The sequence below is a fragment of the Oncorhynchus mykiss genome, chromosome 28 (assembly GCF_057628025.1).
Source record: "Oncorhynchus mykiss isolate SJ-2025 chromosome 28, ASM5762802v1, whole genome shotgun sequence".
In the NCBI taxonomy this organism is placed as follows: domain Eukaryota; kingdom Metazoa; phylum Chordata; class Actinopteri; order Salmoniformes; family Salmonidae; genus Oncorhynchus; species Oncorhynchus mykiss.
In genome coordinates this window covers 1,364,485-1,390,744 of record NC_143049.1, presented here as the reverse complement: position 1 = coordinate 1,390,744, position 26,260 = coordinate 1,364,485, and the positions used below count along the sequence as shown (strand labels likewise).

General features: G+C 42.8%; 1 protein-coding gene and 1 long non-coding RNA gene across 3 annotated transcripts in view; one reads left to right on the top strand and one right to left on the bottom strand.

The window, feature by feature from the left end:
* LOC110508306 (uncharacterized) overlaps window positions 1-26,260 on the top strand; it is a 101,639-nt gene that overhangs the window by 59,859 nt on the left and 15,520 nt on the right. The window contains exons 2-8 of one of the 2 annotated variants that reach the window (XM_090225727.1): window positions 3,531-3,706; window positions 6,667-6,739; window positions 10,425-10,586; window positions 11,030-11,209; window positions 12,761-12,918; window positions 14,480-14,600; window positions 21,936-22,008. In XM_090225727.1, the coding sequence (XP_090081853.1) occupies window positions 10,428-10,586; window positions 11,030-11,209; window positions 12,761-12,918; window position 14,480 (498 nt within the window). In that variant the 5' untranslated portion in view covers window positions 3,531-3,706; window positions 6,667-6,739; window positions 10,425-10,427 and the 3' untranslated portion in view covers window positions 14,481-14,600; window positions 21,936-22,008. Of the gene's footprint in view, window positions 1-3,530; window positions 3,707-6,666; window positions 6,740-10,424; window positions 10,587-11,029; window positions 11,210-12,760; window positions 12,919-14,479; window positions 14,601-21,935; window positions 22,009-26,260 lie in introns of those variants that run through there. The other variant, XM_090225725.1, reaches the window with a different exon arrangement.
* LOC149970650 (uncharacterized) overlaps window positions 4,916-26,260 on the bottom strand; it is an 809,841-nt gene continuing 788,496 nt past the window's right edge. Inside the window, exon 3 of the long non-coding RNA XR_016492943.1 lies at window positions 4,916-5,047. This is a non-coding gene — a long non-coding RNA (uncharacterized LOC149970650). The remainder of the gene's footprint in view (window positions 5,048-26,260) is intronic.

Below are 26,260 nucleotides of genomic sequence, written 5' to 3'. Positions count from 1 at the left end.
GTTAAATAGTTTATTTCATATTCATTTCATTACTTTATTCACAGGTAAATAATTGAAGCTTTTTAAAATGATTAATATAAATGTATTTCATTGGTTATTTGAATATGATAGGCATATTAAAATGTTTAAAAAAAAAATCGTATTGACATGATGACACCGAATGAAATGTCTTCCCGCTAATATTTCCACACATCTCCATTTCATCATGAATCGCAAACAGGAAACTCCTGGCCATTGGCGTGTATGTCAAGGGAAACCAGGCTTCCACAAATATTTGACCCCAAAAAATAAATTATTATTATTTATATTTAGTCTCTCTGTGTCTTCATAACTGTCTGTCAATTCGCAAGTGGCAAAATCTCACCTAAGAAATCATCCGAGTGAGGGAGACAGCACCCCTCTGTCTCAGTATGTGTAGCCCATTTATCTGAAGCTGTCTGGAACAAAAAAGTATGACATGGTCCTCCTGAGTGGCGGTCCAAGGCACTGCATCGCAGTGTTTCGGCGTCACTACAGCCTGGGGTTCGGCTGTGTCATAACCGGCCGTGACCGGGATTCCCATTGTGCGGTGCACAATTGGGAACAATTTGACCATTTTTTTAGGAGAGGGTTTGGCCGGGGGGCTTTACTGGGCTCATTGCACTCTAGCGACTCCTTGTGGTGCGCCGGGCGCCTTAAGGCTGACTTCGGCAGACAGTTGAACAGTATTTCCTCTGACACTGGTGCAGCTGGCTTTCCGGTTAAGCGAGCAGGTGTTAAGAAGCTCTATCGAGCCAGTTGGGGAGTTGCATCGATGAGACAAGATTGTAATCAACAAATTGGGGAGAAAAAGGTGGTAAAAAAAAGTATGGCTGGTTTGAATTTGGCTTCCACCAATCAAATCACATCTTAAGCAACACATCATCATTGTCAGAAAAATGTGTCTGTTTCTGGTCTGCTTGTGTTAATGTCCTGCAGTAGCTACCTTGCTAAATCAATCCTTTCCTATGCCATGGATAGCGTTGGGAATTTGGACTTGTGGTTTTGACTTAATTCTTTGTACTGGCCATTGATTATGAAGGTGATTCTCATCATATATTGTATTGCCTGAGATGATTGAAGTTGACTATGTAGCCTAGATGTAGCCGAGTAGGTTCACGTTAACTAGCTAGCTAACTTAGCTGGTTCATTGTTGCTCATGCAAAGAAGTTAGGCTAGCAAGCATTTTAGCTAGGTAGTTTATGACAACAAAAACTAATAGCGTACTCTATGACTGAGCCATAGACCGTTTTGCCAACATGAAAGAGAGGATGGCATTGGCGTTTAACTAGTCTACTAGTAGGGTGAGTCAACGTATTATTATTTTTACTTGAGTGTACACACACACACACACACACACACACACACACACACACACACACACACACACACACACACACACACACACACAGAAATCAGTACCATGGAAAGCCACGTTGATTTTACTAAATTGTTGTTTTTGGTATCTTTAAGTTTGTTTTCAGTGTATTTGTCACACCCTGACCTTAGTATTCTTTGTTTTCTTTATTGTTTTGGTTAGGTCAGGGTGTGACATGGGTGATGTATGTGTTTTTGTACTGTCTAGGGGTTTTGTAGGTTTATTGGGTCGTTTACTATCTAGGTGTTTATGTATGTCTATGGTTGCCTAGATTGGTTCTCAATTAGAGGCAGTTGTTTATCGTTGTCTCTAATTGGGAACCATATTTAGGCAGCCATCTTCTTTGGGTATTTCGTGGGTTATTGTCTATGTCTATGTCTAGTTGTCTGCACTAGTATTATATAGCTTCACGTTCGGTTTGTTGTTTTATATAGTTTGTTAAGTGTTCTTCGTCATTCATTAAAAAGCATGTATTCTAATCACGCTGCGCTTTGGTCTCCTCCGTACAATGAACGTGACAGTAACAAAATGTGTAAAAAATCAATGGGTCTGAAAATGTTTTATATATATCTTTCCGAAGGCACTATATATATATATATATATACAGTGCCTTGCGAAAGTATTCGGCCCCCTTGAACTTTGCGACCTTTTGCCACATTTCAAACATAAAGATATAAAACTGTATTTTTTTGTGAAGAATCAACAACAAGTGGGACACAATCATGAAGTGGAACGACATTTATTGGATATTTCAAACTTTTTTAACAAATCAAAAACTGAAAAATTGGGCGTGCAAAATTATTCAGCCCCTTTACTTTCAGTGCAGCAAACTCTCTCCAGAAGTTCAGTGAGGATCTCTGAATGATCCAATGTTGACCTAAATGACTAATGATGATAAATACAATCCACCTGTGTGTAATCAAGTCTCCGTATAAATGCACCTGCACTGTGATAGTCTCAGAGGTCCGTTAAAAGCGCAGAGAGCATCATGAAGAACAAGGAACACACCAGGCAGGTCCGAGATACTGTTGTGAAGAAGTTTAAAGCCGGATTTGGATACAAAAAGATTTCCCAAGCTTTAAACATCCCAAGGAGCACTGTGCAAGCGATAATATTGAAATGGAAGGAGTATCAGACCACTGCAAATCTACCAAGACCTGGCCGTCCCTCTAAACTTTCAGCTCATACAAGGAGAAGACTGATCAGAGATGCAGCCAAGAGGCCCATGATCACTCTGGATGAACTGCAGAGATCTACAGCTGAGGTGGGAGACTCTGTCCATAGGACAACAATCAGTCGTATATTGCACAAATCTGGCCTTTATGGAAGAGTGGCAAGAAGAAAGCCATTTCTTAAAGATATCCATAAAAAGTGTAGTTTAAAGTTTGCCACAAGCCACCTGGGAGACACACCAAACAAGTGGAAGAAGGTGCTCTGGTCAGATGAAACCAAAATTGAACTTTTTGGCAACAATGCAAAACGTTATGTTTGGCGTAAAAGCAACACAGCTCATCACCCTGAACACACCATCCCCACTGTCAAACATGGTGGTGGCAGCATCATGGTTTGGGCCTGCTTTTCTTCAGCAGGGACAGGGAAGATGGTTAAAATTGATGGGAAGATGGATGGAGCCAAATACAGGACCATTCTGGAAGAAAACCTGATGGAGCTGTAATCGCAGCAAAAGGTGGCGCTACAAAGTATTAACTTAAGGGGGCTGAATAATTTTGCACGCCCAATTTTTCAGTTTTTGATTTGTTAAAAAAGTTTGAAATATCCAATAAATGTCGTTCCACTTCATGATTGTGTCCCAGTTGTTGTTGATTCTTCACAAAAAAATGCAGTTTTATATCTTTATGTTTGAAGCCTGAAATGTGGCAAAAGGTCGCAAAGTTCAAGGGGGCCGAATACTTTCGCAAGGCACTGTATATATATCATTATTTTTGCCCCTTGGGGCCCCCTATGGGCTTCAGCCCTGTAAGCCACTGTGTTTAACCTGCTCTGTACACAGTACCTGTTAACTTGATTACAATGTCATGTAATGTAATTAATATTGGTTTCCAGGGTCCTGGCTGACACCAAGCCAATAGGGAATCTGTCTAGAGGGCAGTAACGTAATTAACCTTGTTCCTAGGGGCCTGGCTGACACCAAGCAGACAGGAAAGCTGTCTAGAGAACAGTTCTCTCTGGCCATGTGGCTGATCCAGCAGACGGTCACCAATGGACTGGACAGTGTCGGCCCACAATCCTCCCCAGACCCTCACTCCAGAAATTATACCCCCATCTGAGAGGACCACCACCCCTGTGCCTGTAAGTCACTCCCTCATCTTTAGCTCCATATCCTCACCACTCTCCCCTCCTCAGACTCTTACTCCTGACATGATCACCCCCCCGTCCAAAAGGACCGCCACCACTACCCAGGCCCGGTCCTGGTCGTTCTGCCGTCCTAGGCGAGACAAAAAAATCCCAGCAAAACTAGAATAGAGGGCCTACAGTGTCGGCCCACAATGCAATTTTATGAATGTTTTTACCTTTGTAAAAACCAAAGCTTAAGATGTCATTTGGCTATTTAAGGTCTGTGTATCAGCTACCCAAGTTTATCTGGAGTTATTTTGAGCTTATTTGCAATGAGAATCAATGTGTTTATACAGCCGGAAATGCAGAAGTATTTTCTTCGCTATGATCAGCTTGTCAAACGAAAGTCCTACAACTGATTTATGTTTTAATTTAGCCCACGGAGTGAAACTGCCGGACAGCAGTCATTCCATATTGTCAATTTTATTTTGACCTGTCATGTTTTAAGGATATGGTGTTTGTTAACATGTCATATTCAAATCGTAGCGCATTTTTATTTGATAGGGGCGCCATTTAGGCTATTTCATTGGAGACCCAAGTTTGTCATAACTTTTTTTATTTAACAAGAACAAATTATTTTAATTAAGAACAAATTCTTATTTACAATGATTGCCTAGGAGCAGTGGGTTAACTGCCTTGTTCAGGGGCAGAACGACAGATTTTTACCTTGTCAGCTCTGGGATTCAATCCAGCAACCTTTCGGTTACTGGCCCAACGCTCTAACCACTAGGCTACCTGCCGCCCCCCAAATCAAATTGATTTATTTTATTTACATCAGCTGATATCTCAAAGTGCTGTATAGAAACCCAGCCTAAAACTACAAATAGCAAGCAATGCAGGTGTAGAAGCACGGTGGCTAGGAAAAACTCCCTAGAAAGGCCAGAACCTAGGAAGAAACCTAGAGAGGAACCAGGCTATGAGGGGTGACCAGTCCTCTTCTGGCTGTGCCAGGTGGAGATTATAACAGAACATGGCCAAGATGTTCATAGATGACCAGCAGGGTCAAATAATATTAATCACAGTGGTTGTCGAGGGTGCAACAAGTCAGCACCTCAGGAGTAAATGTCAGTTGGCTTTTCATAGCCGATCATTCAGAGTATCTCTACCGCTCCTGCCATCTCTAGAGAGTTGAAAACAGCAGGTCTGGGACAGGTAGCACGTCCGGTGAACAGCTGAGGGTTCCACGGCCGCAGGCAGAACAGTTGAAACTGGAGAAGCAGCACAGCCAGGTGGACTGGGGACAGCAAGGAGTCATCAGGCCAGATAGTCCTGAGGCATGGTCCTCGGGCTCAGGTCCTCCGAGAGAGAGAAAGAAAGAATTAGAGAGAGCATACTTAAATTCACACAGGACACCGCATAAGACAGGAGAAATACTCCAGATATGACAGATTAACCCTAGCCCCCCCCCCCCTTATAACATTGTCATTAATATTGTCTCAAGCCTGTAGGCTACTGTAGGCTACTACTCTTTCTACTGTAGGCTACATGATGTATGTTAGATGAATTGAGCCTTGGTGGAGCACCACAGCCCTGCTTCTTTTCACAGCACCCAGGAGAGGCAAGTTGGGCATGGACAAGATTCATATTTTGTCAGCCTTGATTTTGGCAAAGTGGTCACTGCTTATCCTTGGCAGCGCTCACCTAAATAGCCCATATGCGACTGAGTGAGAAAAGTTTTCATCGTTTTTGGGCAGAATTGTATAAGGTGTTATCTGCTGTTGGAAGTGTGCTTGGTCAGTTTAGCTCAGAAAATACCGCCCTCATCAATCTGCCACACTAGGTGGTCGCCTAATCCTGTTTAATGGGTGGGCTGGCCCTGACGCTATTCCTGTGAGTTACCCCTTCTCCCCAACCCCTCTCCCCTTTCTTGTCCTCATCCCTCACTCTGTACCATCTGCCCAGCTCCTCCTTTCTGTAGCATTACTGTACTGTATTTAAAACTCTCTCAAAAACCTTTACTTGCCCATTTGTGCTTTAGCCAACTCTATCTGTCATGTTTATAGGCCTGCTGCCTCCACTGATCATATTTGGGAATTGATGCTTTGCCTTGAATTATTGTCTGAGATTCATACCTGCAGTCGGCTGTATATTATTTTGGCCTATTTAGTTTTCTGCCTTCAACCTTTGCTTTTGTTATTTAGCCCTGACTGCTATGTCTTCAACCTTTCTCTATACCTCCCGTCTCTCAGAGATACACTGGGCTTATGGCTGGAGTTGGACCGGAACTCGCGGTATTAGCTCACATACGCAGAGTGAGTAGCTAGCTGCTCTGTGTGTGTTGTGTTGTATTAGTACCATTCTATGATTCCCGTTGTACAATACTAGATTTCTAAAATGTATTTCCTGTTGTCTATCATGACGTATTGTTTATTTATTACCTATGCCAAGGAAGGAACGAAATACTTCTCAGATTTCAAGCCTCACCTTTGATGTTACTGTTTACATGGTGAACACTGCCACCTTGTGGTAGTCTAGAGTGGTAACACCACTGTCTGCACCTCATAATGACCTCTGGCAGTAGGGCTGATTCAGTTCACTGTGGAGGCTCTCTCTCTCTCTGCTTGAGGTTCCCGCCTCTCTTCCTTTCTCTTACTGAGCTCTCTGTCCTTCTGAGCAGAACTGACCTCCTTGACACACTCGTTTCCCTTTCCTTACCTCTTATCCTCCCTCATTTTCTACCCCCTCTCATTATCCCATTATTTATCTACACTTCCTCACATATCCCTACCCTTCTTATCCCTTTACCCCTCTCCCTTGTCTTCCTCTTCTCTCTCTCTCCCTTCTTATTCCCTCTACCCTCCATTTCCCCTCTCTTACTCCCTCTCGCCATCCCTCTCGCCATGTGTGTGTGTGTGTGTGTGTGTGTGTGTGTGTGTGTGTGTGTGTGTGTGTGTGTGTGTGTGTGTGTGGTGTAGGGAGAAGTACACTCTGGAGCAGGACATCAGGGACAAGGAGGAAGGCATCAGACAGAAGAACAATGAGGTGCAGGTGAGACTCCAAGGAATTGACTGTCTTTAGAGATGTCCCATTTAATCCATGGTTCCAAAATCAAACCCTTGCTCCTACACCCTATGCATCCCTAGATCTGAGAGGATTGTATGCTGTTACCAATAACGTGACAATTCCACCTGGAATTGGGGATGAGCAGCTCTAGTCTTCAAGGGCCGCATTTGCATGATGCTTCCTTGATACTAGCTTAAAGGCCCAGTGCAGTCCAAACATGATTTTCTTATTTTTATATACACTGCTCAAAAAAATAAAGGGAACACTAAAATAACACATCCTAGATCTGAATGAATGAAATATTCTTATTAAATACTTTTTTCTTTACATAGTTGAATGTGCTGACAACAAAATCACACAAAAATGATCAATGGAAATCAAATTTATCAACCCATGGAGGTCTGGATTTGGAGTCACACTCAAAATTAAAGTGGAAAACCACACTACAGGCTGATCCAACTTTGATGTAATTTCCTTAAACAAGTCAAAATGAGGCTCAGTAGTGTGTGTGGCCTCCACGTGCCTGTATGACCTCCCTACAATGCCTGGGCATGCTCCTGATGAGGTTGTGGATGGTACCCTGAGGGATCTACTCCCAGACCTGGACTAAAGCATCCGCCAACTCCTGGACAGTCTGTGGTGGATGGAGCGAGACATGATGTCCCAGATGTGCTCAATTGGATTCAGGTCTGGGGAACGGGCGGGCCAGTCCATAGCATCAATGCCTTCCTCTTGCAGGAACTGCTGACACACTCCAGCCACATGAGGTCTAGCATTGTCTTGCATTAGGAGGAACCCAGGGCCAACCACACCAGCATATGGTCTCACAAGGGGTCTGAGGATCTCATCTCGGTACCTAATGGCAGTCAGGCTACCTCTGGCGAGCACGTGGAGGGCTGTGCTGCCCCCCAAAGAAATGCCACCTCACACCATGACTGACCCACCGCCAAACCGGTCATGCTGGAGGATGTTGCAGGCAGCAGAACGTTCTCCACGGCGTCTCCAGACTCTGTCACATCTGTCACATGTGCTCAGTGTGAACCTGCTTTCATCTGAAGAGCACAGGGCGCCAGTGGCAAATTTGCCAATCTTGGTGTTCTCTTGCAAATGCCAAACGTCCTGCACGGTGTTGGGCTGTAAGCACAACCCCCACCTGTGGACGTCGGGCCCTCATACCACCCTCATGGAGTCTGTTTCTGACCGTCTGAGCAGACACATGCACATTTGTAGCCTGCTGGAGGTCATTTTGCAGGGCTCTGGCAGTGCTCCTCCTGCTCCTCCTTGCACAAAGGCGGAGGCAGCGGTCCTGCTGCTGGGTTGTTTCCCTCCTACGGCCTCCTCCACGTCTCCTGATGTACTGGCCTGTCTCCTGGTAGCGCCTCCATACTCTGCACACTACGCTGACAGACACAGCAAACCTTCTTGCCACAGCTTGCATTGATGTGCCATCCTGGATGAGCTGCACTACCTGAGCCACTTGTGTGGGTTGTAGACTCCGTCTCATGCTACCACTAGAGTGAAAGCACCGCCAGCATTCAAAAGTGACCAAAACATCAGCCAGGAAGCATAGGAACTGAGAAGTGGTCTGTGGTCACTACCTGCAGAACATCTCCTTTATTGGGGGTGTCTTGCTAATTGCCTATAATTTCCACCTATTGTCTAAACCATTTGCACAACAGTGTTGCTTCCTAAGTGGACAGTTTGATTTCACAGAAGTGTGATTGACTTGGAGTTACATTGTGTTCCCTTTATTTTTTTGAGCAGTGTATATTTCCACACTGAGGTTGGAATAATATTGTGAAAATTATGATAATGCCATTTTAGTGTAAGATCTGTTAAGGCCACTTAACATTCAGCTTGTTTTGGTGGGATGGAAGTTTGGCCTGCTTGGCAAGATCACTGCTCGATATAAGTTAATAGACCAACAACAGAGTTCCAAACCTCTCGGCCAATAACCACTAGTTTTCAGGTTACAGTTCCCTCCCAATTTAGGCCTCTCACTCAGACCAGTCCCAGACATTCTTAGCAAAATTCTTGCTTGAAAAATTGCTCTTTGGAAATAAGCTATTTTAGTTTCTTGTTGACCATTTTAATTTAAAACCATCACAAAAAGGTGTGTATTCTGGTGTGTCCATTCATCAGGAGATATAGGGTAACCTGGACCGGGAGAGCAGTCATCTGAATACTATCAATTACTTTTTACGCATTTTGATGTGTTACAGCCTGAATATTTTTTGCACTGGTCTACACACAATACCCCATAATGTAAAAGTAGAATTATGTTTTCTGCATTTTCACAAATTAATAAAAAATGGAAAGCTGAAATGTCTTGAATTAATAAGTATTCAACCCCTTTGTTATGGCAAGCTTAAATATGTTCAGAAGGAAATATATTTAACATATTCACATAATAAGTTGCATGGACTCAATTTGTGTGCAATAATAGTATTTAACATGATTTTTTTGAATGACTACCTCAGCTCTGTTCCTCATACGTGAGGAATATGTAAGGTCCCTCAGCTGAGCAGTGAATTTCAAATACAGATCAACCACAACGACCAGGGAGTTTTTCCAATGCCTCGCAAAGAAGGGCACCTATTGGTATATGGCACCTTTCCCTTTGAGCATGGTAAAGTTATTAATTACACCTTGGATGGAGTATCAGTGAACCAGTCACAACAAAGATACAGGCATTCTTCCTAACAGTTACTAAAGAGGAAGGAAACCGCTCTGGGATTTCTCCATGAGGCCAATGGTGACTTTAAAACAGTTGCAGAGTTTAATGGCTGTGATAGGAGAAAACTGAGATGAAGAAGGAAGCCTATACAGAGTAACAATATCCTAAAACATGCATCTTGTTTGCAACAAGGCACTAATGTTTTACTCCAAAAAATGTGGCAAAGTAATACATTTTTGTCCTGAATACAAATTGTTATGTTAGGGGCCAATTCAATACAACACATTACTGAGTACCACTCTCCATACTTTCAAGCATAGTGTTGGTTGCATGATGTTATGGGTAAGCTTGTAATCATTAAGGACTGGGGAGTTTTTCAGGATTAAAAAAAGAAATGGAACAGACTTAAGCACAGGCAAAATCCTAAAGGAAAACTTGGTTCAGTCAGCTTTCCACCAGACACTGGGACAGGAATTCACCTTTCAGCCGAACAATAACCAAAAACACAAGGCCAAAATGGTTGTCTGGTAAAGATCAACAACCAGCTTGAAGAATGTTGAAAATAATAAAGGGCAAATGTTGCACAATCTAGGTGTGGAGATTTACCCAGAAAGATTCACAGCTGTAATGTCTGCCGAAGGTGCTTCTAAAAAGTATTGACTTGTGAATACTTATGTAATTTGAATGTTTCAATAAATGTGAAAAAATTCTTAAAATATGTTTTAACTTTGTCATTATGGGGTATTGTGTGCAGATGTGTTAGAAAAAAACGGATATTTTAATTAATTTTGAATTCACACAGTCTTATGTTCAACAACATTGCTCAGAAAACTTGGGGGGCCAAATAAAATCACCCGTGGGCCACCTATTGGGGAACTCTGTATTAGGAGATTCACGGTGATCTGGACCGGGAGAGCCCTGAGCTAACTCCTCAGTTTTAATGATTGTCTCTATATAAATATATATGTCTCTGCTCTGGTGTTTGCCCTTCAGGAGATGCAGTGTGACCTGGACTGTGAGAGCAGTGGTCTGCAAGACCTGGAGTCCCAGAAGCAGGATGTCCAGGATAGGATGGAAGAGAAGGACCAACAGAGGAACAAGCTGGAGGGCATGCTCAACGACGTCAGGCAGAAGTGTCAGGACGAGTCCACACTGGTCAGTTAGCAACACACTTATATTATTATGGTCTGAACAGGAAAAACTATTGTCCCCACTTATAGAGGCTTATAACATCTAATTGATGTACTGTATGACTCCTGTTGCTGTCAGTTAGCAACAGGTTTGATCTCATCATTAGGGCCAGGAGTTTTTCCTGAACTCCTGGCAGGGCCAGGAAAAAGTAATGTCCCCAGTTTTAGGCTGTCACTAGCGCTTATCATATCTAATTTTCATGTGGTTCCTGAAGCTTGGATAGTGGTCTCTTTTTGAGCTGTCTTATGAGTAATTATGACACTTTCTGTGTCTGTCTTTCTCTCCCTGTCTCTCATCTCTCGTTTTCTCTCGACTTTTTCATTCTTCCTTACCCATCTTATATCTCTGCCTCCCCCTCTTTCTCAATCCCATACATTCTACTCTCCTCCTCTTTTCCCTCCTTCCAGATCTCATCCTTACAGACCCAGATCCACAGCCAGGAGTCTGACATTCATACTCAGGAGGACGAGCTAAACCGTACCAAGTCTGACCTGAACAGACTACAGCAGGACGAGACCCAGCTAGAACAGAGCCTGCAGGCTGGACGCATGCAGCTGGACAGCATAATCAAGGACGAGATAAACCAGGTACGGGGAAAGCTTGAGAGAAGAGAGAGAGAGCGCATCGGTCATTATCAGGATATAGTCTAGAAACTATGTTGGTATAATTTAATTTAGTGTTTAGATTAGGGTACAATATGACGCATGCAGCTAGACAGCATTATCAAGGCCCTCAAGGCCACGCAGAATGAGATCAACAAGGTACGGGGAAAGAGATACTATAACTCATGATCAGAAAATAGTCAAATGTTGTATTAAATGAAGGTAGTGTTAAGTTTGGAGTAGAATATACCTTTAATGTCCATCCAGAAAAAGGAAATGTTCCTTCTAATGCTATACAAACAAAATTATAAACACAACATCCAACAATTTCAACGAGTTACAGTTCATATAAGGAAATGTGTCGATTGAAATAAATTCATTAGACCCTAATCTATGGATTTCACATGACTGGGAATACTGAGATGCATATGTTTGTCACAGATACCTTAAAAAAGCAGGAGTGTGGATCAGAAAACCAGCCACTATCTGATGTGGCCACAATTTGCCTCTTGCAGCGCGGCACATCTCCTTCGCATAGTGTTGATCAGGCTGTTGTTTGTGGCCTGTGGAATATTGTCCCACTCCTTTTCAATGGCTGTGCGAAGTTGATGGATATTGGCTGGAACTGGAACACGCTGTCGTACACGTCGATCACAAACATACTCAATGGGTGACATGTCTGGTGAGTATGCAGGCCATAGAAGAACTGGGACATTTTCAGCATCCAGGAATTGTGTACAGATACTTGTGACATGGGGCCGGGCATTATCATGCTGGAACATGATGTGGTGGTGAAGGATGAATGGCACGATAATGGGCCTCAGGATCTCGTCACAGTTTCTCTGTGCGTTCAAATTGCCATCGATAAAATGCAATTATGTTCGTTGTCCGTAGCTTATGCCTGTCCATATCATAACCCTACCGCATCCATGGGGCACTCTGTTCACAGCGTTGACATCAGCAAACCGCTCGCCCACACAACGCCATACACGTGGTCTGCGGTTGTGAGGCCGGTTGGATGTACGGTAGATAATTTAATGATAATTTATCTGCCAACAGCTCTGGTGGACATTCCTGCATTCTATTTGCCTACTACTTCTAAAGTGTAGTGTTGTGTGACAAAACTGCACATTTTAGAGTGGCCTCTTATTGTCCCCCAGCACAAGGTGCACCTGTGTAATCATGCTGTTTAATCAACTTCTTGATAGGCCACACTTGTCAGGTGGATATCTTGGCGAAGGAGAAATGCTAACTAACAGGGGTGTAAACACTTTTGTGCACAACATTTGAGAGAAATTAGCTTTTTGGTATGTATGGACAATTTCAGGGATCTTTTATTTCAGCTCATGAAACATGGAACCAACACTTTAAATGTTGCGTTTATATTTTTGCTCAGTATAAATTAAATATTCCCCATATTGCTTATACCTATAGTGACTAGAAGGTAAAGCTTAGAGGTGTTTTCTAGATGGGACCCTTTCACAAGAAGGTCCAGTGCTGTTATATTGTAGTCCTGACAGTCTTTTGTCTGTGCAGGCTCGTTGTAAGCTGTCTCAGGAGGTGACTAAGACTATAGAGCAATACAACAACTCTCTGAACGGGACACACAGCCAGACACACGCTGGCAGCATGACCAACATGGCTGACATGAGTGAAGGAGGTTTCTCGAAGAGTGAAAAGGCTTTGAAGCCATGGTGAGTAGTGTTGTCCCAGTACCAGGGACTTGTTCATTAGGCACCAAACGGAAGAAAACTGACAATCAGGGAGGGACTACCTGAAGTCCAATAAGAAACGCTTTTTGTCCTTTTCTTTTGCAATACGTATTGCTATGATTTGCCTTATTAAGTAAATACCACCCAAGACAGGAAGGAGCTTGGCTTACTTAAATATATATTATATACAGGCTATTCATGTGGAATTCTCACTATGCGTTTAGTTTGACATCACATTCTGTTTCTCACACCTGACTGAAATGATACCTTTTTATTCAATGCTCGTATCAGAGTTGGAGATTGAGAAGTAATGTTTTGGTGCACTACCTACACATGTGTAAATTTAAAAAAAAAATCTTCCAGGAGGACTCTTTCAAATCGAAGCTAGCCACGTTTAGTAGCAACAAATCAACACCAGCAGCAGACCCCTTCCAGACAAAGGACCCCTTCAAATCAGACCCCTTCAAACTGCTGCAATAGTGCATTATCTTGATATGTTCTGAATGTTTGTGCTTATATTTCTAACACAACAAATAGTTATTGAATCCATAGCATGATTGGAACACAATATTGTTTTAACAATTCTGAAACTATTTTAATTATATGGCAAGGACTGTACACTCACTGGCCAGTCTATTAGGTATCCCCCTTTGCCTCCAGAACAGCCTGAATTATTTGGGCATGCAAATGTTGCTCAATTGGTATCAAGGAACCTAATGTTTTCCACAAAAACATTCCCCACACCATTACACCACCACCACCAGCCTGCACTGTTGACACCAGGCAAGATGGGACAATGGACTCACACTTCTTACACCAAATCCTGACTCTGCCATCAGCTAGGCGCAACATGAATCGGGATTCATCGGACCAGGCGATTTATTTGTCCAGTGTTGGTGATCGAGTGCCCACTGGAGACGCTTCTTCTTGTTTCTAGCTGATAAGAGCGGATCCCGGTGTGGTCGTCTGCTGCAATAGCACATCCGTGACAATATGAGTTGTCCGTTCCGTGATTCCGTTCTGCACACCACTGTTGTACTTCGCCGTTATTTTCCTGTTTGTAGCCCTCTTGTTCAATTTTGGACATTTTCCTTCAACCTCTCATTAACAAGCTGTTTTCACCCACAGGACTGCCACTGACTCAATGTTTTTTGTTTGTTGCACCATTTTCAGGAAACCCTAGATACTATTGTGAGTGAAAAGCCCAGAAGGCCGGCTGTTTCTAATACTGGAACCGGCGCGTTTGGCGATGACGATCATACCACGCTCAGAGTTGCTTAGGTCACTTGTTTTGCCTATTCTAATGTTCAATTGAGCAGTAACTGAATGTCTCTGCCTGTCTCCCTGCTTTATATATCAAGCCACAGCCACGTGACTCATTGTCTTTAGGAGCGAACCATTTTCCTGAACGTGGTGGTCTACCTAAGTTTGACACTGAGTTTGTTCCAGAGGCTCAACATTCTATACCTGTATGCCACACATTCAGATTCAGCTAAGCCCCTAAAAGACTTCTCCATTCTCCCCTCTGATCTTTTTGGTGTAGATGCTGCCTTCACAGAGAGTGATCCATTCAAGGATGCTGCGTCTGAAGACTTCTTCAAGAAGATGACCAAGACAGAACTGTTTTCATCAGCAGACCCCTTCAGGAAAAACCTACCATCAAGGTAAAAACTAACAGAATTATTCAATATATTATATGCAATGGTAATTTATATCATTTGTTTTTTATTGTAATTCTTAAATATGTTGGTACTGAAATGACATCTTCCTGTTATCAGTTTCATCTATTTTGATGATATTAAAGGTCCAATGCAGCTCTTTTTATCTCAATATAAAATAATTTCTGGGTAACCATTAAGTACCTTACTGTGATTGTTTTCAATTAAAATGGTCAAAAAGACACAAAAATATCTTCTTAGCGAAGAGCATATTCCCAGGCAATAATTTTGCTAGGACTGTCTGGGAGTGGTCGGAGTGGGGAGGGAAAAACTAGCTATTATTGGCAGAGATGTTTGGAACTCTCTTTCGTATTGGTCTATTAACCAATTTACCACCTGTTGATGGTGGTAAATTGGCAGAAATTTCAAGCGGTCTTTTCATACAGCTCCTACACTAAGGACATTATCACAGGACTGCTGACTGCCACTGAATGGATGTTTTTTGTTTGTTGCACCATTCTCATGTAAACCCTAGACATTGTCGCGCGGGAAAAGCCCAGGAGGGCGGACGTTTCTGAGAGACTAGATCCACCGCGCCTACCACCGACAATCACACCTAGGGCTGTTACAGTGACCATATTACCTCCACACCAGCGGTCACGATTCAAATTCCACGTGACCGTTTAGTCACGGTAACTAGGCTTCTCCAAAACTGTGCTCTGATGACGCAGATGGTAACTAGTAGTCTTACCGAACTTGCTAACTGCCAGTCAATAATGGCGTGGTACTCAGCACTCTATTTACTCTGACATCAATGTACACACTTCATGAGATCCCATCGGCTCATGTTGCACAACATTTCTATTGGGGGGATTAGTAAGGCCATACCAAGGATCATTTTGCTATTTGATTTAGAATTTAAACCCCTTCAAGTATATAAAAAAAGAATCAAATCAAATTCAAATCAAATTTTATTTGTCACATACACATGGTTAGCAGATGTTAATGCGAGTGTAGCGAAATGCTTGTGCTTCTGGTTCCGACAGTGCAGTAATATGTAATCTAAGAGTTCCCCAACAACTACACAAGTGTAAAAGGGTGAAGGAGAGTATGTACATTGGGGCGGCGGGGTAGCCTAGTGGTTAGGGCGTTGGACAAGTAACCGGAAGGTTACCTGAGCTGACAAGGTACAAATAAATAAAAAAAACACTCACCGGCCAGTCTATTAGGCATCCCCCTTTGCCTCCAGAACAGCCTGAATTATTTGGGCATGCAAATGTTGCTCAATTGGTATCAAGGAACCTAACGTCATTGAAAATAAGAATTTGTTCTTAACTCACTTGCCTAGTTAAATAAAGGTTAAATAAAAAACATACAGTGGGGAGAACAAGTATTTGATACACTGCCGATTTTGCAGGTTTTCCTACTTACAAAGCAGTGTAAAAAAAATCGGCAGAGTATCAAATACTTGTTCTCCCCACTGTATGTTTTTTATTTAACCTTTATTTAACTAGGCAAGTACACTTCAACTGTGAGAGACGGAATCTAAAACAATAATCCAGAAAATCATATTGTATGAATTTTAAGAAATTAATTTGCATTTTATTGCATGACATAAGTATTTGATACATCAGAAAAGCAGAACTTAATATGTGGTACAGAAACCTTTGTTTGCAATTACAGAGATCATACGTTTCCTGTAGTTCTTGACCAGGTTTTCACACACTGCTGTAGGGATTTTGTCCCACTCCTCCATACAGACCGTCTCCAGATCCTTCAGGTTTTGGGGCTGTCGTTGGGCAAAACGGACTTTCAGCTCCCTCCAAAGATTTTCTATTGGGTTCAGGTCTGGAGACTGGCTAGGCCACTCCAGGACCTTGAGATGCTTCTTACGGAGCTACTCCTTAGTTGCCCTGGCTGTGTGTTTCAGGTCATTGTCATGCTGGAAGACCCAGCCACGACCCATCTTCAATGCTCTTACTGAGGAAGGGAGGTTGTTGGCCAAGATCTCGCGATACATGGCCCCATCCATCCTCCCCTCAATATGGCGCAGTCGTCCTGTCCCCTTTGCAGAAAAGCATCCCCAAAGAATGATGTTTCCACCTCCATGCTTCACGGTTGGGATGGTGTTCTTGGGGTTGTACTCATCCTTCTTCTTCCTCCAAACACGGCGAGTGGAGTTTAGACCAAAAAGCTCTATTTTTGTCTCATCAGACCACATGACCTTCTCCCATTCCTCCTCTGGATCATCCAGATGGTCATTGGCAAACTTCAGACGGGCCTGGACATGCGCTGACTTGAGCAGGGGGACCTTGCGTGCGCTGCAGGATTTTAATCCATGACGGCGTAGTGTGTTACTAATGGTTTTCTTTGAGACTGTGGTCCCAGCTCTCTTCAGGTCATTGACCAGGTCCTGCCGTGTAGTTCTGGGCTGACCCTCACCTTCCTCCTGATCATTGATGCCCCACGAGGTGAGATCTTGCATGGAGCCCCAGACCGAGGGTGATTGACCATCATCTTGAACTTCTTCCATTTTCTAATAATTGCGCCAACAGTTGTTGCCTTGTGCAGGTCTACAATTTTATTCCTGATGTCCTTACACAGCTCTCTGGTCTTGGCCATTGTGGAGAGGTTGGAGTCTGTTTGATCGAGTGTGTGGACAGGTGTCTTTTATACAGGTAACGAGTTCAAACAGGTGCTGTTAATACAGGTAATAGTCATTTAGTTCAGTTATCTTTGCCTTCTTGGGTACAGGAACAATGGTGGCCATCTTGCAGCATGTGGAGACAGCAGACTGGGATAGGGAGCTAATGAATATGTCTGTAAACACACCAGCCAGCTGGTCTGATCATGTTCTGAGGACGCGGCTAGGGATGCCTTGCGAGGGTTAACAACAACATTTAAATGTTTTACTCATGTCAGCCATGGAGAGGGAGGGGGGACAGTTCTTGTTATTGGCACTTTATTATCCTCAAAGCGGGCAAAGAAGGTGTTTAGTTTGTCTGGAAATGTGACGTCGGTGACCGTGACATGGATGGTTTTCTTTTTGAAGTCCGTGATTTCCTGTTCACCCTGCCACATATGTCTCATGTCTGAGCCATTGAATTGCGACTCCACTCTGTCCCTGTACCAGTATTTTTCTTGTTTGATTGCCTTGCAGAGGGAATAACTACACAATTGTACTATTCAGCCATATTCCCAGACCTCTTTCCATGGTTAAATGCGATGGTTCGCGCTTTCAGTTGTGCGCGAATGCCGCCCTCCATCCACGGTTTATGGTTAGGGTAGGTTTTAATAGTCACAGTGGGTACAATATCTCCCATGTACTTCCTTATAAATTCACTCACCGAGTCAGTGCATAGGTCAGACCAGCGTTGAATGGTTCTAATCACTGGTATATCCTGTTTGAGTTTCTCCCTATAAGACGGAAGGCGAAAGATGGCGTTGTGGTCAGATTTGTCAAAGGGAGGGCGGGGGAGGGCTTTATATGCATCGCTGAAGTTAGAGTAGCAGTGGTCGAGTGTATTACACCCATGGGTAGTGCAATCAGTATGCTGATAGAATTTAGTTAACCTTGTTCTCCAATTTGCTTTGTTAAAATCCCCAGCTACTATAAACGCAGCCTCAGGATATTTGGTTTCCATATTACATAGAGGCAGGTGAAGTCCCTTTTGGGCCATCTTGGTGTCTGCTTGAGGGGGAATGTACACAGCTATGACGATAACAATAATTATCTTGGAAGATAATATGGCTGGCATTTGATTGTGAGGAATTCTAGGTCGGGTGAACAGAAGGACTTGAGTTCCTGTGTGCTGTTATGATTACACCATGAGTCGTTAATCATGAAGCATACACCTCTTCCTCTTCCCAGAGAGGTGTTTATCTCTGTCGGCGCGATGCATGGAGAAGTCCGGTGGCTGAACCGATACCAACAACATATCCCCAGAGAGCCATGTTTTCGTGAAACAGAGAATGTTACAATCTCTGATGTCTCTCTGGAAGGCGACCCTTGCTCAAATTTTGTCGACCTTATTGTCAACAGACTGGACTTTGGCTAGTAGTCTTCTCGGGAGCAGTGTGCGATGTTTACGTCTACGGAGCCTGACCAGGAGGCCTCTCCGTCTGCCCCTCCTGCGTCGCCGTCGACTACTGGGATTAGATCCATTGTTCTGGGTAGTGGTCCAAACAGAGGTTCCACTTTGGGAAAGTCGTATTCCCGGTTGTAAAGTTGACGTCGCTCTTATAGTTGAAGTCGGAAGTTTACATACACTTAGGTTGGAGTCATTAAAACAATTTTTTTCAACCACTCCACACATTTTTTTGTAAACAAACTATAGTTTTGGCAAGTCGGTTAGAACATCTACCTTGTGCAAGTAATTTTTCCAACAATTGTTTACAGACAGATTATTTCACTGTATCACAATTCCAATGGGTCAGAAGTTTACATACACTAAATGATGTCATGGCTTTAGAAGCTTCTGATAGGCTAATTGACATCATTTGAGTCAATTGGAGGTGTACCTGTGGATGTATTTCAAGGCCTACCTTCAAACTCAGTGCCTATTTGCTTGACATCATGGGGAAATCAAAAGAAATCAGCCAAGACCTCAGAGAAAAAATGTAGACCTCCACAAGTCTGGTTCATCCTTGGGAGCAATTTCCAAATGCCTGAAGGTACCACATTCATCTGTACAAACAATAGTACACAAGTGTAAACACCATGGGACCATGCAATCATCATAGCGCTCAGGAAGAAGACGCGTTGTATATTATCACTTGTCTCTCTATTATGCATGCGAATAGTTGGGAAGAGATTTCTTAAATTAAAATAACTTGGAGCTGATTTCCTGGTGTTTTTACAATCTTTTATATCCAACAATGGGTACCCCCCTCCACCAATTTTTTTGCCAGTTGACGACCCCTGATGTATAGAGTAGAGTAAGCCTAGGCTATAGGCCATGTTTCCCCAACTGGTGGCCCAAGGGTCGAATTTGGCCCAGAGGTGGTTTTATCTAGCCACCCAAGTTTTCTGAACATTTGAATTCCCCAAAAAATATTCTCCAAAAATGTATTTTTTATTGTTGTACATAATAGACTGTAAAAACACCAGGAAATCAGCTTCAAGTGGTTTTAATTTAGGATATCTGTTCCCAAGTATTCCCACACACAACAGAGATTGTATACAAATGTAAGCATCATTTGAAATGATTATGTTTTAGTCAAATATTATTTCTTTTTGGGCTTCTTGCTGAGGTCAATTTGCAGTCTACAAATTATTTTGAGTTATGTTCCGGTCCCCCGACTATCCAGACAAGAAAAAAAACGGCCTGTGGCTATCCCTGCGATAGGCTAAATTGGATAAGTTTCTTCTTTCTTTTCATGGGAAAAATGTGACCTTATTTAAACACATTTCATGCAATATGACTGGAAACATTAGTAGAATATTTTTTAATATGACAAATTAAAGGGTAGCCTACTCTGCTGACACTGACACTGACACATAGATCAATAAAAACAACGTTGTCCATATCCAATGTTGTCCAGACCGATGAGATGGGGAGACACAAATAGAATATGACGTCCATCTAAACCGGAGAAGGAATTTATTTTCCCAAAACTTTTAAGTAGCACTGATCCAACAATAATAAATAGTGAATATGTGCAGTGTGCACACTGAGGATATTGCTGATGCTCTCTACTGGTGCCAATAAGATATGCTATAATGTTGTTTGTGCAGTTAAATTGAGAATTTTCATAACTAAAAGACTGGTTATTTGTTTGATTTGCATTCTCTTTACAGCAATAACCATTTGCTTTCAAAACTATGTTTTTCCGCGATTGTATTTTGAAATATTGCAAAATGCTTGGCATGGCCTCTTTACTTTTCAGAGACAGTCACAACTCAACAATAATCTGCCCAAATTGCACGCGCTGCCTTTTCTTTCACTGTAGGCAATGTGATTTAAAACATTTCACAACTTATTTAAAAATAAAATAAGCTTATCATGCTTTAGTAGCCTATTTTGAATTATTTGAATTATGTCTGTATAGACAGGAGTAGGTGATTGCATGCCATTTTTATCTAATTTACTTTAGGGAAAGTTCCCCTAGCCTTATAGACGCGGTGCCTATGCTTGCATATTAAAAACGCAAATGCATGTAACCTCCAATCGCTATTCAAGTGCAGGCTACAGATGACATTTAGTTTTTGTGGGAAATTCAACGTAAATATATATATATATATATATATATATATATATATATATATATATATATATATATATATATATATATATATATATATATATATATATATATATATAGTAGGCAATATGTATAGTAGGCAATATGTAAAGACTAGATCAAATTAAGAATAGTCTGATGGATAAGAATTTTATTAAATGCTTGTCAAATTGTGAATGAGATGAAATATTTTCAGCCTGCGCAAGAAACAGATCTCATGCCTTTCGTGCGACTTTTTGTCAAATCATCATTTATTGCATCATGTATTAAAAATCTAAACGTATAGCCTAATGCTTGTATCAAAACTAAAGTTGCATAAATAACTCTAAATTAAGCATATAGGGAAGACCTGTTTCTTTGTTAACTGCTCAACACACAATTGCCCATGTGAGCACTCCCTCTGAAATCGTTTGGGGGAAATTTCCTTTCAATTTTATTCAGCTTTGTTCAATTGTATTCTTCATACTATAAAATAATGCCACGTTATTCTAAGCAAATTTTGTCTGCTAAATGAACTAGTGTAGCCCATGGCATAGCCAGATCAGGGCCGAACATAAGGACAATTCAGAATATGCTCTTCTGCTCTTCTGAAATAGGCTACATTTTCTTCATATCATGTTTCTTTACACCTGTCCTAAAATAAATAATAGATTTATTGTGATGGTGTAGGCTATATTAAATGACTTTATTTCTTTTTTAAATGTAGATGTTCCAAAGGTTTGCATCAGTGGCTTTTGGGCTATGCATGGAAACCAGGAGATGCTAAACGAGGTTATGTTAATAGACCGGTCAGTTACCATGAGACCTGCAGTTATTTGCATGGCAATCACCAGTTGACAAAATGCATGACCACCACAGCCCTAATCATACCACGCTCAAAGTTGCTTAGGTCATTTTACGTTCAATCGGACTGTAACTGAATGCCTTGATGCCTGTCTGCTTGCTTTAAATAGCAAACCACATATGTAGGAGCGATCCATTTTTGTGAATGGGCTGGTGTACCTAATAAGCTGGCGGGTGAGTGTTTATAACACACAGGATAATCACATTTTTGGGCCTTTAAGTGTTTTTATCTTCCTTTCGTTGTCTCTGTCTCAGCCCAGTGGCAGTCCGTTTGATAGCAGTGATCTCTTCATCTCCCTCAGCTCCTGGCTCAGTCCCAAGCCTACAGGTAAGCAGTGTTGGATATAGGGTGGGAAATGTACTTTTTGGCCCAGCAGCCACTGTGGCCGGTAGATGTTTACCAGCCAAAATATGTTTTGCCATAAATACACCAAAAATCACAAATAATGGATGAGCATGCTTTATGTTTCTAAAATAATAGATGTATTTGTAGTTTCTGGTAATGTTGTTCAATTCAAAAACATATATTTTTTTACAGGACTCCAATGTTAAAAGTAAATAATTTAGATAATAGATTCTTTTTTTTATTTTTTTACCCCTTTTTCATGGTATCCAATTGTTAGTAGTATCTTGTCTCATCGCTACAACTCCCGTACGGGCTCAAGAGAGACGAAGGTTGAATGTCATGCGTCCTCCGATACACGACCCAACCAGCCGCACTGCTTCTTAACACAGCGCATCCAACCCGGAAGCCAGCCGCACCAATGTGGCGCACTGCACCCGGCCCGCCACAGGATTCGCTGGTGTGCGATGAGACAAGGACATCCCTACTGACCAAGCCCTCCCTAACCCGGACGACGCTAGGCCAATTGTGCGTCGCCCCACGGACCTCCCGGTCGCGGCCGGTTACGACAGAGCCTGGGCGCGAACCCAGGGACTCTGATGGCACAGCTGGCGCTGCAGTACAGCGCCCTTAACCACTGCACCACCCGGGAGGCCGATAATAGATTCTTGAAAAAAGATGGGACAACCTGTACATTTTTCCCACAAATATTTTTCTTAGTATTAACATTTTAAATATACACTGCTCAAAAAATAAAGGGAACACTAAAATAACACATCCTAGATCTGAATGAATGAAATATTCTTATTAAATACTTTTTTCTTTACATAGTTGAATGTGCTGACAAAAAAATCACACAAAAATGATCAATGGAAATCAAATTTATCAACCTATGGAGGATTTGGAGTCACACTCAAAATTAAATTGGAAAACCACACTGATCCAACTTTGATGTAATGTCCTTAAAACAAGTCAAAATGAGGCTCAGTAGTGTCTGTGGCCTCCACGTGCCTCTATGACCTCCCTACAATGCCTGGGCATGCTCCTGGTGAGGTTGTGGATGGTACCCTGAGGGATCTCCTCCCAGAACTGGACTAAAGCATCCGCCAACTCCTGGACAGTCTGTGGTGCAACGTGGTGGATGGAGCGAGACATGATGTCCCAGATGTGCTCAATTGGATTCAGGTCTGGGGAATGGGCGGGCCAGTCCATAGCATCAATGCCTTCCTCTTGTAGGAACTGCTGACACACTCCAGCCACATGAGGTCTAGCATTGTTTTGCATTAGGAGGAACCCAGGGCCAACCGCACCAGCATATGGTCTCACAAGGGGTCTGAGGATCTCATCTCGGTACCTAATGGCAGTCAGGCTACCTATGGCGAGCACATGGAGGGCTGTGCGGCCCCCCAAAGAAATGCCACCCCACACCATGACTGACCCACCTCCAAACCGGTCATGCTGGAGGATGTTGCAGGCAGCAGAACGTTCTCCACGGCGTCTCCAGACTGTCACGTCTGTCACATGTGCTCAGTGTGAACCTGCTTTCATTTGTGAAGAGCACAGGGCGCCAGTGGCGAATTTGGCAATCTTGGTGTTCTCTGGCAAATGCCAAACGTCCTGCACGGTGTTGGGCTGTAAGCACAACCCCCACCTGTGGACGTCGGGCCATCATACCACCCTCATGGAGTCTGTTTCTGACCGTTTGAGCAGACACATGCACATTTGTGGCCTGGAGGTCATTTTGCAGGGCTCTGGCAGTGCTCCTCCTGCTCCTCCTTGCACAAAGGCGGAGGTAGCGGTCCTGCTGCTGGGTTGTTGCCCTCCTACGGCCTCCTCCACATCTCCTGATGTACTGGCCTGTCTCCTGGTAGCGCCTCCATGCTCTGGACACTACACTGACAGACACAGCAAACCTTCTTGCCACAGCTCGCATTGATGTGCCATCCTGGATGAGCTGCACTACCTGAGCCACTTGTGTGGGTTGTAGACTCCGTCTCATGCTACCACTAGAGTGAAAGCACCGCCAGCATTCAAAAGTGACCAAAACATCAGCCAGGAAGCATAGGAACTGAGAAGTGGTCTGTGGTCACCACCTGCAGAACCACTCCTTTATTGGGGGTGTCTTGCTAATTGCCTATAATTTCCACCTGTTGTCTATTCCATTTGCACAACAGTATGTGAAAGGTATTGTCAATCAGTGTTGCTTCCTAAGTGGACAGTTTGATTTCACAGAAGTGTGATTGACTTGGAGTTACATTGTGTTGTTTAAGTGTTCCCTTTATTTTTTTGAGCAGTGTATATTTTCATAGACCAAAGTGTCAGCTATCACACCATGTAAAGAAGAAACCTTTTCATTCTTAAATCTTTCCATAAAATGCAACACAATGAATTGATGTTGCCTCTAACATCAACTCTCCAGAGGAGACCTTCGTGAATCATGCCTTCATGGTTGAATTGCTGCAAAGAAACCACTGCTAAAGGACACCAATAATAAGAAGAGACTTGTTTGGGACAAGAAACACGAGCAATGGATATTAGACCGGTGGAAATATGTCCCTTGGTCTGATGAATCCAAATTTTAGATTTTTGGTTCCAACCGCCGTGTCTTTGTAAGACGCAGAGTAGGTGAACGGAAAATCTCCACGTGTTGTTCCCACCGTGAAGCATGGAGGAGGAGGTGTGATGGTGTGGGGTGCTATTTGCTGGTGACACTTTAGCTTTAATGATCTGGTGTAAGGTAAATTACATTTAGATTGAAAACTAACTAGATAAAACTGACATTTCAGCACACTATCATTATAGAGATCATGTTCCGTGTTTTACAACAAGCTGTCAAAATATCACAACAGTAATTCAGGGGGAATTTCACAAGATTTAGAAGCAGAACAGAATAATCATACCCTTATCTCTAGATCATTAAGTGAGAGAGAGAAAGTCAGTTGAATTGTGCAAGATTTCTGAAGAAAAGCTCTCGTTCATTCCTGCCCTGGTGACATGTTGGTTACATTTAGTCTTTATTTCTTGGCATTAGTTAGTGTAATACAATTTAAACTCAGTGGCTTCATATTTTCCTGTGGCTTGGTCTATATTTAGTAGGCTACCAACGCATTTAACTGCTGGCCAACTAAAAATAACCCTGGAAAAACAGGAGGCTGAACATAACAGAAACTGTGTTGTGTGTGTCCAGCACACCAGAACACTGGCACCACTGCTTTAACCACTTCAGCTCTCCTCCGCCCTCTCTCTCCTCCTCTCTATCCCCTGCACATTCCCTTGATCCCCAACTGGTGGGCCTTATGGATAAATCTCCGCCAGATTCGCATAGTAAATCATGATGAAATTGGCCATTTTAGGCATTTAGGCATTTTTTCTATACATGCCTCCTGTAAGACTCTATGATCTGTGAACCGGACATGATGCAGAACATTTGGTTTTCCCTCAAATATGGAGTATGTCAATATTCTGAAATATATATTTTCACATTAATTTGTTCAACATAAAAATATATTATTACTAATATCTCAAAACTACCCTTATTGATTTAGCCTGCAAAAAGACACTGAGTACACATTAGGAACACCTTCCTAATATTGAGTTGCTTCCCACAGCTGTGTGAAGTTGGCTGGATTTCCTTTGGGTGATGGACCATTCCTGATAGACACGGGAAACTGTTGAGTGTGGAAAAACGCAGCAGCGTTGCAGTTCTTGTCACAATCAAACCCTGTTCAAAGGCACTTTAATATTTTGTCTTGTCCATTTTGTTACGGTGCGTGAATGAGGACCCAAAAGCGAATTAACTTAAACAGAGCTTCTTTAATTATCAAACATAGGTAGGCTCAGACGGACCGGCAGATTCCGACAGGACAAGACAAGGTTACAGCAAACATGACGACAGTCTGGTTCAGGCATGAAACACAACAAACAAGAATCCGACAAAGACAGGAGCAGAAACAGAGAGAGATATAGGGACCTAATCAGAGGGAAAAAGGGAACAGGTGGGAAAAGGGGTGGATGAGGTAGTCAGAGGAGACAAGGAACAGCTGGGGGAAAGCGGGGGAGAAAAGGTAACCTAACAACGACCAGCAGAGGGAGACAGGGTGAAGGGAAAGGACAGAGACAAGACACAACATGACAGTACATGACAGTACCCCCCCACTCACCGAGCGCCTCCTGGCGCACTCGAGGAGGAAACCTGGCGGCAACGGAGGAAATCCTCGATCAGCGCACGGTCCAGCAC